The following is a 14171-nucleotide window of genomic DNA, read 5'->3' as shown; positions in this document are numbered from 1 at the left end:
CTGGACAGAAGCAGCTGCAGTGTACTGGTGAATCTGGCCCTGTACACGCAGTTATGATAATTGTACTCACAATTTTGGTAAACCGGTATACAAGTGAAGGCACATTTTGAATGTGTGAATGCTTTCCATGGAAAAATTTTCATTTTCTTTTTGACAAACAGAAGGCCCAAACCCCAAAATATTTTAGTTTGGAAATGGTGCCTCATTTCTCCAGTCTCTTCCATAGGCAGGACTCTCATCATGCACTGCTTTCCTCTCCAAGAGGGGAGACCAAGATGCATCAGGTGAAATGTAGTCTGACCAGGGTGCCTACAATGGAGAATGGGATCATAAGGCACTATGGCAGCTTTTCCAAACTGAAATATTTATCAGATTTCTGCCCTAAAATTGAAATTTTCCACTGCAAATTTAGACAAAAATAAATTTTTAGTTGAACCTTTCTGGGGGATGGATCCATTTTTTGTTCATCTCTAGACTCAACCTCAAACCTGAACTGCAAAGCCTAGCTTAACCCCCCTGATCTTGAGCGGGATCTAAACCTTGGTGATTTGTCCTAGAAGAAAAGACATCTCTGTAGAGGACCTTCCTGTTCCCCAGCACCTTATAGTGTAGTCTCACAGCCAGTTTATTCAGGATTCCCTGAAACTTCCCAGCATGCTAGGGTATCTTTTTTGTTGTCTGGTCTTGTGTTTAGCCTGCTCAGGGTAGTGTCTTCATTTTCTCAACCAGCTGTGGTGCTTCGTTCAACCTGAACAAATTCCTTTTTCTTTTTCAAAGAGCAGCAACACCCTGGGAGCAAGTTTGTTTTTCAGATCTGTGTTTTGGAAGAGCTGTTTGATTACTGATTGCAAGAATTTTCTAATTCTTATTCAGTTGGTTTGAAAGCTTAAACCCCAGTTTAAGTTACCTTTAGTTCATCATGCTGACTTCAGTACCACAGCAGCATTTTTCCTAGCATCATGAGGTGGCTTTGCCTATTAAACCCTCCATGAATTATTAAGATCCACCATTAATTGCTTTATTATTGGTGACTTTAATTCATCTAGGAATGCATACTTTTTATATTTGCCCACTTATATGTTAATTGTAAATGGCAACTGCACACCTATATCATGTAGCAGTTAAGCCACGTGTATCTTTGCACTGGGTTTAAATATGACATGCTCATCATAGTCTGTGCTTCTGTCTGAGCATGCACATTTTTGCTCCTTTCTTGATCTGTAGTTGTGCATATTTCATGCAAAGTTTTGAAAATTTAGCTCTTGGCATATGTATACTTTTAAAAAAAGATATAAAGCAACAGAACCTCAATTCCAAAGTTTCTTTGTACACGTTCCGGTTTACAGGAACAAGATCAGTTGCTTTTTACCCAGTTTAGCGTTTGTTTTCTTGGTTGTCTTAGCTTGCTTGGCTGCTGAGCCTGTTTCACCTTCCTTGTGTCTGATGTAGAATCTAAATTAGATAAAAGGAATCAGGACAGGATTTCAAATTCAGTTTGCTCCCTGTGTAGGCAACAGAGTAGCAACCTGAACTGCTTGAATATAATTTTGTTTCTTTAATCCTTCCCCTTTAATCTGTTTTTATATACACTATATATATAAAAATAAATCAAATCTAGGACTGGAAGTCTTGCCTAATGTAAGTTAAGACATGACAAATGAACCTGACATTTTTTCAAGAAGGGAATCAAAGAGCATGCTGTATTTATAGCAGCAGCAAAAGTAGTTTACTGTTTGGTAGCAAAAGTATTTCTGTGCACTTGCACTGTATTAAAATGTTACCATTTGGGGCAGGAGTAGGCAACCTATGGCACGCGTGCTAATTTTCAGTGGCACTCACACTGCCCAGGTCCTGCTCACCGGTCTAGGGGGGCTCTGCATTTTAATTTAATTTTAAATTAAACTTCTTAAACATTTTGAAACCTTATTTACTTTACATAAAACAATAGTTTAGTTATATATTATAGACTTATAGAAAGAGACCTTCTAAAAAGGTTAAAATGTATGACTGGCACGCGAAACCTTAAATTAAAGTGAATAAATGAAGACTCAGCACACCACTTCTGAAAGGTTGCCGACCCCTGATTTGGGGTATGGTGGAGTGTCCAAATGACAACAACAGTAGTTTGGACATTGACTTCAAAGGGGCCAGAAATTGGGTCCCTTTTTGGTTCTCTTGGGAGTGCTATGGCCTACAAATAATTTGGAATCCAAGGTGCTTAGATACCACGATAATGAGTGTGGTATAAATGTGCAGACACACTCATTTGCACATGCTGTAAGTCTGGTGATCGGATGGGGTACTGTGCTTACTGGTGGTTGACTCTCTAGTGCAAGGGTGGCCAACCTGTGGCTCCGGAGCCACATGCGGCTCTTCAGAAATTAATATGCGGCTCCAGGGCTGGAGCTACAGGCGCCAACTTTCCAAGGTGCCGGGGGATGCTCACTGCTCAGCCACAGGCCCTGCCCCCACTCCACCCCTTCCCGCCCCCCCCAGCCTGCAGTGCCCTCGCTCCCTCCCTTTTCTTCTCCCCCCCACCCCCAAGAGCCTCCTGCATGCCACGAAACAGCTGATTGGGAGGTGCAGGGACGGAGGGGGAGGCGCTGATCGGTGGGGCTGCCGGTGGGTGGGAGACGCTGGGAGCGGGGTGAGGGAGCTAATGAGGGGCTGCTGACGTATTACTGTGGCTCTTTGGCAATGTACATTAGTAAATTCTGGCTCCTTCTCAGGCTCAGGTTGGCCATCCCTGCCTTAGTGTCACTGATTAGCAGAATAAAGAAAAGGGAGTTAATAGGTGAAGGAGACCGCTTCCAGAAGGCTACATTTGGTTGTGATAGTACATTCAGTACTATTAAGAATTTCTTTTGCTGTGTTTCATGTCATCATAATCAAGGCTTTCTGTTTACAAAACTAGAGTTCTTTAGTTGAAGTTCTCAAATGTAGATGTGCAAACACATATGTACCCATCTTGTCAGGAAAATCAATGAAAGCCAATTGTCAACTATCTTAACCTTCCTCAGCAGAGCAGTACTATAACATTACACAAACATTTGCGGTGAAAGGCTAGATATTTTTCCATCCAAATAAAAATGTTGGAAAGATAGCTTGTTCGCTATGGTGGTAAAAAACAAACTATCTTAATGACTTTCACACTGCTCTTGTTAGCAGTGGACATGCTGAGAATGGTTGTGTCAGGCTTTTCTTTTGTGCTTCAATGGACAAGTAAGGTTTTCATATACTTCATACCAGTATATTTGTCCTGGTTTGGATTTTTAAGCTTTTATCCCTTAGAAACTTATTACAGAAAATTATATTTTAATTATTTTTTGCTAACTGGCTAAGAGAGTTTGTGCCAGTTCAGTCCTTTGTGTCATCTTTACATGATGCATTAATGCAGGAAAAAAATTTACAAAGCTTATTTGCCAGCTAATCAGGCTTAGCACTTCACCATCTTGTCTCTGAATAGAAAGGTCTGATCAAGCACCATAGAATTGTACATCTGGGACGGCTCATGATGCTGAATTGATCCTGTATTTAGCAGGCATGGGTATTCATACAACACTGGAGCAATTTGTGGCAGACAAATCACTATAGTCATATTACCTGTTTCTTTGTAGTTGATTTCTAATTGAGCGTCCATTTCCACATACATATTTTAGTCCCAACCCTTGCTAATTAGATTCTAGTAGAAATCCCTTTGGTCTGGTGTTTTACCTTTGTCCTTCCTTGTCAAGTTGAGGCATTAATGCTACATTTTGCTCTAATAAAGAATTCATCTCGTTTACTCCCTGCACTCTTAACTGCTCTCTGGAGAGTGCTAAAGTGTGCTTAAGCATATTGTAACTGTTTACTCACAATATCTGCTGTATGCATAGTAACTTAAAATGTTCCATCTCTGTCCTGTCATTCCTAGGCTGGCATGATTCGCACAGACAAGGACGAGTTCTTCATTGAGCCTCAGGAGAAGGGCAGTCAGGAGGAAGACGGAGGCAGGACACATGTGGTATATCGCAGAGCAGCTGTCAAGAAGCCACTTCCCACTGAGAACACAGATATCCAGTATAAAGGCAAGCCTGAGATGTTAATGACAACTGGTGTCTAAAGCATAGCTAAAAGCATGTATCTAGTAAGCAGCCTCTATGATCTGCCACCTCTGGCTGTTTGTCCTTGAGAGTGGAAATACCTTTTCTGCTCTTTATACGTGGAAGGGTGGGGGAAGGTTGGGCTAGATTAAACAAGCATTGCAGCAGCCTTAAACACTTGCCAGTGTGGCAAAGCTTTCCCCCTTTTAATGTACAGATAGGAGTGGTAATTCACCCATGGTGAAGCTGTAGGGTGACCAGACAGCAAATGTGAAAACTCGGGCCAGGGGGTAGGGGGTAATAGGAGCCTATATAAGAAAAAGACCCCAAAATCGGGACTGTCCCTATAAAATCGGGACATCTGGTCACCCTATGAAGCTGGCACATTACAAGCCTATGTAAGAGCAACCCCGGGGCATCACAGGTGGAGCAGCAATGTGGTGGTTCCTGTACACCTTTCAAACGCGGGGAAAACATTGTCCACACTGGGTCTGCACAGGCCACCTTGGAAGGCTGCAGTGGGGGCAGTGGTGTCTGGGCTTTGTGCTGGCACCCTCTTCATGGGGGATGGGGTGCCATTGGGGGTGGTTAATTTCACCCCAGAGGAATAAGATGTTGTGTCCTCAGACACAGATATGGAACTCCCATTGAATTGTGTATCCATGTTTGAGGGTAGAATTTGACTCAATATGTTGTGGAAAGAGCTGTATTAAAAGGAGTCTCAAAGCTGCCAAGAAGTCTGCACTGTCTGACATAAGCAGTCTTGTATAGAAAAGAATTTTCTACCTACATGTATGGTAACTGTTTTTGCCAAGTGCCTTTTTAGCTGAGTGAGCAATGGATACAAATCTTGTAAGTGGATGTTTTCACAGCTAATATTAATACTGCTATTGACTGGATTGTTTGGGTGGCAAAGCAAAAAGCAGCCACATTTTGGGCCCAATTCTGTTGTACAGTATAGTAAATTAATTTATTACTAATAATTTAAGAGCAACCTAATACTTTAGTGTTAGTTTGTTGCAGTTCTGTTATTACATACAGTACTAGGTGTGTAATTGCCATCAGCAGAAGGCTTTTTTCCAAGGGTCCTCAATGTCCCTGTAATTATCTGGCCCTTCAGTACCAACTTCTAAAGACAAATATAAAATTGTGATACATTTGTAAATTCCTGCCATTTCAGTGGCAGAAAGGAAGCACATAAACCAGTTAGAATGCTACACATTAACAGAGACCAGGCTGTAGAATTATAAAAAGGGCAAATAGGATCTCTTCTCCTTCAGGCCATGTTCGGAGCGTGTGGTGATGTAAGTTACACAGGGCTCGAATTGAAAACAAAAAGTAGTAGCGGTCTCCTAAGCTTCACCCACTTGAGACATCAAAATGAGATGCCAATCAAAGTAGATTGTGCAGATGTCCTCTGGTGAGCTCCTCGAGCTGGCTCACTTTCAGTGGGATTCAGATACACCCCTGGACAGAGCTGGACTAAGGCAATTGGCATGTGCCTGGGGCCCCTCCTCCCGGAGTCACATGATGGAATTTGTTATATTAATACATGCTGATGCCATTATTGTAATGTTGGAAAATATCTCTGTCAAGCCGTTTCCTTTTAAACAAAAGAGATTTAATTTTATTCACACCTTATGGCAGTATTTTTGTTTTTAGATGGTAAATATTCCTCAGGAGTAGGAGTTTGATGCACAAAAAAGCACAAATCATATTTCAGTTTTGATAGCTCAGCTCAAATATTGGCATGCTGTACCTGCTAGAGGAAGACCCTTGACAGCAGTATCTCAAAACACCTCAGTAAAATGTAGAGACCTAGTGTATGCCTTTCTCTCATAGAGCTGTCTGAAAAAAACCCTATTGTAGCAGTCTGGTAGGCATAATAGAGCAATTACAAAGCCAAAATGACAATTATGTTGCAACATTATAGTTCAACCTGTGACTATACGTAAGTACACTGCAATTCTGTGTTTATATAGCACCTTGCACACGGGGGTAGAAGGAGCTACCACAATACAAATTGTTATTTTTAATAATAGAAAGGTAAGCAAACTGTAATTAAGAGTTAAGAAGCGTGCTTAATGAAGAGGGTGATGAAGAGAGAGTCTGATCCTGCTGGGCTTAGGACTCTGAGTTTATTTGAATGAATGCAGACTTCTGCTTGGGGAAGGGATGACTATTTTAAGTAGAGATGATTGAAATTCTTCAAATTTCAAAATTTCAATGAAAATTTAAAAGAAAAATCATGGAAAATTTTTATAAAAGTTTTTTGCAAAATTCCCTCCCAACTCTCACCCCATTTTTTCACCAGTTGGTTGAACATTTTCAATGTTTTGACATTTTGAAAAAAGGAGGAACAGTGTCAAGAAAATTTTCATGAAATATTTTTTTTTTTTTAAACTGGATCTAATTTTAAGTCTTCTAATTTTTTCCCATTCAGTCTGGCTTTTCCCATCACTACTGAAAATATGCAACCTCTACTGCTGGCAGGTTGATATTCATAAGTGAAAACTGCTTGAAGGCAGCTGTTATTTATGCTCCGGTCTTGTCAGTGTTTCAACAAGTGTTTGAATACTAAGCCATTGTTTTCTTTAAAGGAAAATACTAGCTGACCTCTCTTCTCTGGCTTTCTGCGTATCATTATTCCAGTTCAGTCTTGCATCTGGAGACTCCATTTCCCATTTGAAATGATGGAGCAACTGTAGAACTGGGTTCAGCTGGCTATCCACTGAGCACATCACAGGGAAGGATGATAGGTGCATGGCTGGGCTTTCTCCAGGATGCAACTAGAGGTCATAGGAGGAGCCAGTGTCTGGTTGAGGGAATGATGTCCTGCTTCCATAGGGTATAAAAGGATGATGTCACATTTGCTTAGGGTGACCAGATGTCCCGATTTTATAGGGACAGTCCTGATATTTGGGGCTTTTTCTTATATAGGCTCCTATTACCCCCCACGCCCGTCCTGATTTTTCACACTTGCTATCTGGTCACCCTACATTTGCTCCACCTTGGCATTGGTTGTAGTGAATTTTACATGACCAGATACTGTAAGGTGAACTTGAGAGCAGCGTTTTTCTAACATTTGTGTCCGTACTTTTCTTTTTCTTTTATTTTATAACAAGGGAAATGGGGACTTTATTCCAGCTGTTCAAAAAATCAACCTCCTAAACACTGGGGACACTGGGGTATTCTTCTTTATATATATAAAAGTTCTGCAGACATGTTTTTTAATAAATGGAATGTGCTGGGAGAGAACAGATGTGAAAAAAATGGCAAATGTATGTTCTGATTCAAGACTATCTCAGATTTTCTTCTGAGTTTAAACAAAACACTATCCAAGTAGAAGGGGAAAAGTAAATACCAGTTTCTGACAGCTTAAATCACGGATTTTGGCAGAATTTTCTGTTTTTGGCAAGGTGACAATAATAGTCTAAGGGTATGATATATCCACCCACTCTTGCCTTTCTCACACAACTCTATTTTTCCAGTATATTAATAAACAAACCACTTATGCTTTAGACAAGTAATTGTCTTCAGAGTTCAAACAGCACATTAGTACTGTAGGAGTTATTATGTTTTGACCAGAATCTGGATAATTCTTTTAGAAAGAGGCAGAAACATTTACATGTGCTAGTTTGTGTGTTGCAGGTAAGTTGTTAAACTCTCCAGCAGGAATATATCCTGTATTTTCTGCTGATTATATTCTTAATACATAAATGGATATAATAATTTGTCTTCTTCTAATTATGCCCTCTATATTGCAATGTAGTGGGCATCTTTAAAACTTATTGTTTTGAAAGATTCTACTATTTCTAGTAGAAGTCCTCATTATATAGATGGGAAATATTGCTTGATAATGGTAAAAACGTTTACACAGTAAAACTTAAGTGTGCCCATTATATCATGCGTAGAATATTATTTTTCTGACTTTGATTTATTGTGATATTTTGTTCAAATGTTCTTTACATGTGAAATAAAGAAATGATGTTTTTATTAAAGTTGAGATCATGTCTAAAAAACGCAAGAATTTAATTTTGCACGTGCAAAAGTGGGTTCTAGTTAAAGCCAGTTTGAAGATCAGCCCCATAAAAAAGAAACGTTTTTATAGCATGTGTACAGTTAAATCCTCATGTCCATTCTTATGGTGCATGTGATCAATTGAAAGGAAATAATTTTACTAAAGTTTTCCTTAACATGTGCGTTTTCTTTCTTTAAATCATGGGCTAAATACACCACAAATGTCCAAGTTTCAAGTGAGTTTTGATATTGCTTGATGGAGAGGCAGAGACTCAATTTTAATTGATTCATTTATTATGCAGATGAAGGATTTCTTTAACAAGGAACAGTTTATTATAGAACAAGGCTGCAAGTTAATTAACTAGAACCACTTTGAAACAGACAAATCATTCTTGCCCTAACTACCAACTCAATCCTTGGAATTTCTAAAGCCTGTTGAGACACTCAGATCCCACCATGAGCATATGCTGAGCACTTGGCCCTGCCTACAAAGTCTTAGCTTCCTGAAGTTCTGCGACCCATAGACAGTCAGGTACTGGGTCCCTGAACACAGAGTCCTTACCTACAAACTCAAAGCCTGTTGAGGCGTTCTGAAAGGCAGGCACATTCATTCAATTTCAGACCTGTCCACGGGCAAATGCATAGCTCTACCTGACCAGACTCCATATCCTGCAATGGTGCCTACTGTCCACTTGGGTGATATGTTTTAAAACAACAAAAAACTCATCCACTTGATATCCATGAGGGATGGACTCACGCTAGCACATAGAAGTTTAGCCGTCCTTTCTGATGCCAAACTCCAGAGGTGTGGTAGTTTGGGTACCCCCATAAATGTGACCATTTTGTCTATGAGTTTGATGCGTGTGCAATACCTTTCCTGCTCTGTGCATGTAGTTTCCCTGGTCATGTGTGAAGCAGTGAAGCTTCCGAGCAGGGACCTGTTTCTGGCGTAATAGTGGAGGAACTGAAGATCGTAGCAGATGTGCAGGTTCATAGGCACAATAACATCGTAATAATTAATAGCCATACAGTACATTTATACTGCACCCTTCTCCAAAACACATTCCTGGGTTGTTTCCTATATAATTAAAAGCAGCAAACCTCCTTTCCAATTGGATTCACAAACTAAAGTGAGCCAGTCCACTGAACAGAATGAGGAAGTTAGATCAGTAACCATGAGAGCTAGACTTTCTCCAGAAAATTATAGTGACTTTTCAATTTGATGAGTGTGCTTGTTAAAGTGAAACCTGGTCATGTCTTTGTTAATTATTTTAGCTTGTTTAATTGATGAATCTCCTTCCCAGTTGCCCATCAATTCAGAAGGCTGCTACAGTAAGCAAATTTAAGGAGCTCAGCTAACAAGTCACCCAAGACTTCTGAGGGTACTCAAACATGAAATTGTAGAACTACTATCTGTTGTATGTAACCTGTTGCTTAAATCAGCCTCTGTACCAGATCTGTGGAGGGTAGCTAATGTAAGGCGTACTTTTAAAAAGGGCTCCAGAGACAATCCTGGCAATTGCAGGCTGGTGAGCCTAACTTCAGTACCAGGTAAACTGGTTGAAACCACAGTAAAGAACAGAATTATCAGACACATAATAAACATGCCATGTTGAGGAAGAGTCAACATGGCTTTTGTACAGGGAGATCATGCCTCACCAATCTATCACAATTCTTTGAGGGAATCAACAAATATGGACACGGTTGATCCAGTTGATATAGTATATTTGGATTTTCAGAAAACCTTTGACAAGTTCTCTCACCAAAAGCTCTTAAGCAAAGTAAGCAGTCATAGGTTAAAAGGGAAGGTCCTCTTATGAATCAGTAATTGTTTCCTATCTTTTAATCAAAGGGTAGGAAACAATGGAAAGAGGTAAAAAGCGTGTCCCCCAAGGATCTGTACTGAGATCTATGCTGTTCAACTTATTCATAAATGTTCTGGAAAAGGGGTAAACCTTGAGGTCCCCAGGTGGGCCTGGTTGGTTCAAGTTCAGGGTCAACCACCAGTGGCTATGTGGGGATGGCTGCGATACCTGCCCTCTTCTAACCCAGTGCAGAAACTCCAGGAGAGCAAGGCTCATTCCCAATCCCATCTCCTAATGTCCTGTAGTGGGGAGGTGTTGGGATTTTGGGGCCCTTTGCTGACATAGCTGTAAGGGCTGGGGACATTTCCCTTCCTCAGCACTGATGGCGCATTAGATAGCCACTCCCCGCATGTTTGGTTTTGGGGGCCATGTTCTCCAAACTTCAATAAATGTTGAGGGGGAAAACACATGGCAATTTAGATTTAACTAAACAAAAGATAGAAAAGTAAAATGTACAGTAAATAAAGTTATAAAAAGTTAGATGACGGTTCTTGTAGGTTTCAAAGATTATATTTCAGAGGAAAGCTCTTCCATCAGAGTTCATCAGACTGTCAATGCTATTGATTTACTATAGTATTCAAATTACTTTAAAAAAAAATGCACATTTGTTTTGTATTTCTTGGGATTGCCTGAAATGATACATAAATTGGCTGAAAATTGGCTGGTTGCCATTCTAATTTAAAGAAACTATGCCAGTTACCTTTGCAAAGGAATTGTTCCATTAGAAAACTGAAGTTCCTCCAAATCCAATCGATATTTCCTTTCAGTGTGTACCCCTGATGATTAATGACTGTTCTCTTATTTTGCAGTCACTAAGGCAGCAGTGACAATATTTTTTTTTGGTCTCCTTCCTACATCATATGTGCATGATAAATACGTCTGTCTTTCTCTTGTCTTTGATTGTCTCTGAATTTCACTTTGCTGATTCACAGAGCTTCTCTGGAGAGAGATGGATTGATTATTCAGATGCGATTCAACTTTTGAATAAGATGCAGGGTTATGCACTTGTGGAAAAACAAGTCTCCAGGGACTGTTATTAGGCCATTGGATGTCACTCTTGCTAACTGCAGATGTGGCTGATGAAGCATTTCTTTGCTAGCATAAGAAAATATGTGTCTTGAAGCAGTTTTAACAAGGAGCTTTTGGATAGTCTTAGAGATGTCTCTTTTCATAGCTCAAACAGCATTTTTTAACATGCTGATCTGTTGTCTTAATTCTTTTCATACATATAGTGAAAATTTATCTATGATGCTGACTTTTCTAAAAACATTTCTGTCTTGCCTGTTAAACAGTCTCTCTGTATCAGTGGTCTCCAAACTGTGGGGTATGCCTGCAGGGTGCAGTGTGGAGGAACGTGTGGGTTGGGGAGCGCATGGTGGGGCCCGGGCCAGCCCACACTGGGGGCCAGGAGGGAGCACCACCCAGTCCCGCTCTGTCCCCAGCTGCAGTTCTACTCCGCCCCCTGCCCAGCTCCCTGCCCAGCTCCAGCCACAGCCTGGCTCTGCCCTCGTTACCTCTTCGCCCACAGGCCAGCTCCGCCTCTAGCCCCAGCTCCTTCCCCATCCCCAGTTCTGCCTCTCGCTCTTCCTTCAGCCCAAGCTCCTCTGCTGAGCCCAACTGTGCAGTAATGGAGATGGGGAGCGCGGATAGAATCCATTACTGGTAAGGGGGAAGCATGACCGGAAGCGTTTGGGCACCACTACTCCATATTGTGTTCATCATAAAGTAACTCAGATTTATTTAAACAAATTTCTGGCTTAAAAGAGGTACTGCGCTTTTAATTTCCAAACTCAAATTTTTTTGGGGGGGAGGGAGGGCAGCAAGTATCTTGTTTTCTTCCCAACCTCCCTTACTGAAAAACCCAGTGAATATATAGTGAGAGTTAAACTATTGCTAACATGGGCAACCATAGATGGTGAAATAATAATTAATAAAGGAAATAACAATGGGTAAGTTCATATCTCCCAATCTGCTGATCCTTACTTCAGTAAAAGTCCAGTACATACTCTCAGTGTTCATATCTTTGCTAACAGACAGGGTTCTTGCATTTGGCTGGCTGAAATGTGGAATACTATCCTTTTTCTCATAATGGATATATTCTTCTATCATAGTGGTTCCCAAATTGTGGCCTGTTGATGGTCATTGGTCCATGAAGCATTTGCTCACGGTGTGGGGGCAGGTCACATAGAGCTAGAATCTTAACAGCCCATTTTTTCTCCACTGCCCATAAGGACATGGGTGGCAGGATGGTGGTGTTTGAAATACTGGTGGAGATTTTGTGTGGGGAATTAATTGAATTTTGCTACACCTATTGTGGAAGAGAAGGATGTAATCCATGTAAATAAAGACTGTATCATAAGGCCTGCTCACAAGGTGACTGAATTAAAGTTGCATAGGCAACCTTAATGTTCTTGTAAATATAACTTATTTTTGTAGATAATAAATAAATTGCGTTCAGAGAAGTTGAACATACATTAAATAATTTTCTAATATTATGTTTCCAAGAAAGCCAATGCTGTAGTTATAGTAATGTTGTTAGTTCACCAGTGGGAAATGTGGGAGTTTGCCAGTGAGAACATGATTATGCATTGGTAGGTATGTATCTATCTGACAATTTGTCTATTAAGATGGGGTCCACAATACAGTATTTGAGAACTTTTGCTCTAATAAATTCACTTTCAACATGGGCGTTAGAAACTCAATAATATATATTACTGAAGTTCTGCAGCTACTAACTTTGGCACCACAATAGTATGATTATTCTTTTAAGCCCTGATTCAGGAAAGCACTTAAATACATGTTTAACTTTAAGCATGTGCTGAAGTCAAATTGACTTCAGGCATGTGCTTAAAGTTGAGAATGTGTATAAATGCTTTCCTAAATACCCATGCTTTCCTAAATTGGAGTCATAAGACATGATCCAGCAAGGAGCTGAGCAAACCTTTAGTTTCCTGTAGTTTCCTTTCAGATCAACAGGAATTGAAGGCACACAGCATTTAACAGGATCAGGCCTATATTTATTTAAATATTATCTTTACTTAAGTATTGGCAGTCTGCTCATATAACATATCAGTACCTGACTTAAAAATAAAATGCAGTTCATTCTTCATTGATAAATTCACTTTAAATTCTCTGAACTAAATTAAAACAATATGATAGATCAGAATATTCTTAAGTGTTTTTGCAAACACCTTACAGCTGGAGTTGGATGTTACTAAATGCACTAAGTTGCTAAATATAACAACATGAAAATTAAGCCTGCTATTGCTTTATATGATAACAGTTTCCCAGTCCTGAAATCTATAAAATGTTTGCATGACCCATTAATGAAAACATATGGGAAGTTCTCTGCTCTTCTCACCATTCTTTTCTTTTAAGTTCCTTAGAGTTAGTGGTGTGTGAAATGCCAAGTTGGATTAAACTACGCCATGTTATGCATGCTCATATTTGCATTTATGTTTTAGAGGCAAAACATTATTAAAATTGAGGTTTTTGGGAATGTCTTTGTTTATAGGCTCATCACTATGATATCGGCTCACCTCCCAGGAATTAACGAATTTATCCTCCCAACATCCCTATGAAGTAAGGAACTATTTATTAACGCCGTTTCACAGATGGCCTAAGAGAAGCCAAATGCTTTTAAAAAAAATAAACAATAGTACAGTAAAATGTATTTGTACAACCGGCCAATGTTTAATGTTGACTTCTGCTGCTAAAGGCCCACTATAGAACCTGAAGAGCAGCAGTTCCCAGGTCAAATCTCTCTCTCTCTCTCTCTCTTTCAGTTTTTGCTATTTAGTTTTTAGTTTCCCAGAGTTTGTAATCAGATTCAAAATAATTTATTTATATTCCGCATTCCGATTGTCTAACCAACCAAGTATTAGGTAGGTCAGCAGTGATGCCAAAGGCCTGCTATATCTTGGCTAGTCTGGTGCAGTTAGAAAAGAACCCTGGTCACTGAAAGACACAGCTATTCCACTTCGTCAATGAAAAATGTCCTATAGTCCATATCTTTGTTTGGAAAATGGATTCTGGAACTGAGGATCTAAGAATGTGGCTAGCATGTATTATTTGCTATTTTGTTCCATGGTAGCAATTCTTGATCAGTGTGGCAATTGTCAAGCATAGTATTTAATAATAATTATGAACATGGCTGTGTTCTGGGGTTGCTCTTATTCTTTACCACTTTTTTTCCCCCCAGCAG

The 14171-nt window shown here is 39.9% G+C and overlaps 1 protein-coding gene across 1 annotated transcript in view; it reads left to right on the top strand.

Moving 5' to 3' along the window:
- ADAMTS2 (ADAM metallopeptidase with thrombospondin type 1 motif 2) overlaps positions 1–14171 on the top strand; it is a 268328-nt gene that overhangs the window by 97345 nt on the left and 156812 nt on the right. Inside the window, exon 3 of the mRNA XM_065408790.1 lies at positions 3914–4067. Coding sequence (XP_065264862.1) covers positions 3914–4067 — 154 coding nt within the window. The remainder of the gene's footprint in view (positions 1–3913; positions 4068–14171) is intronic.

Source organism: Emys orbicularis, chromosome 8 (genome assembly GCF_028017835.1).
Source record: "Emys orbicularis isolate rEmyOrb1 chromosome 8, rEmyOrb1.hap1, whole genome shotgun sequence".
In the NCBI taxonomy this organism is placed as follows: Eukaryota; Metazoa; Chordata; order Testudines; family Emydidae; genus Emys; species Emys orbicularis.
This window is presented reverse-complemented; position numbering and strand designations above follow the sequence as displayed.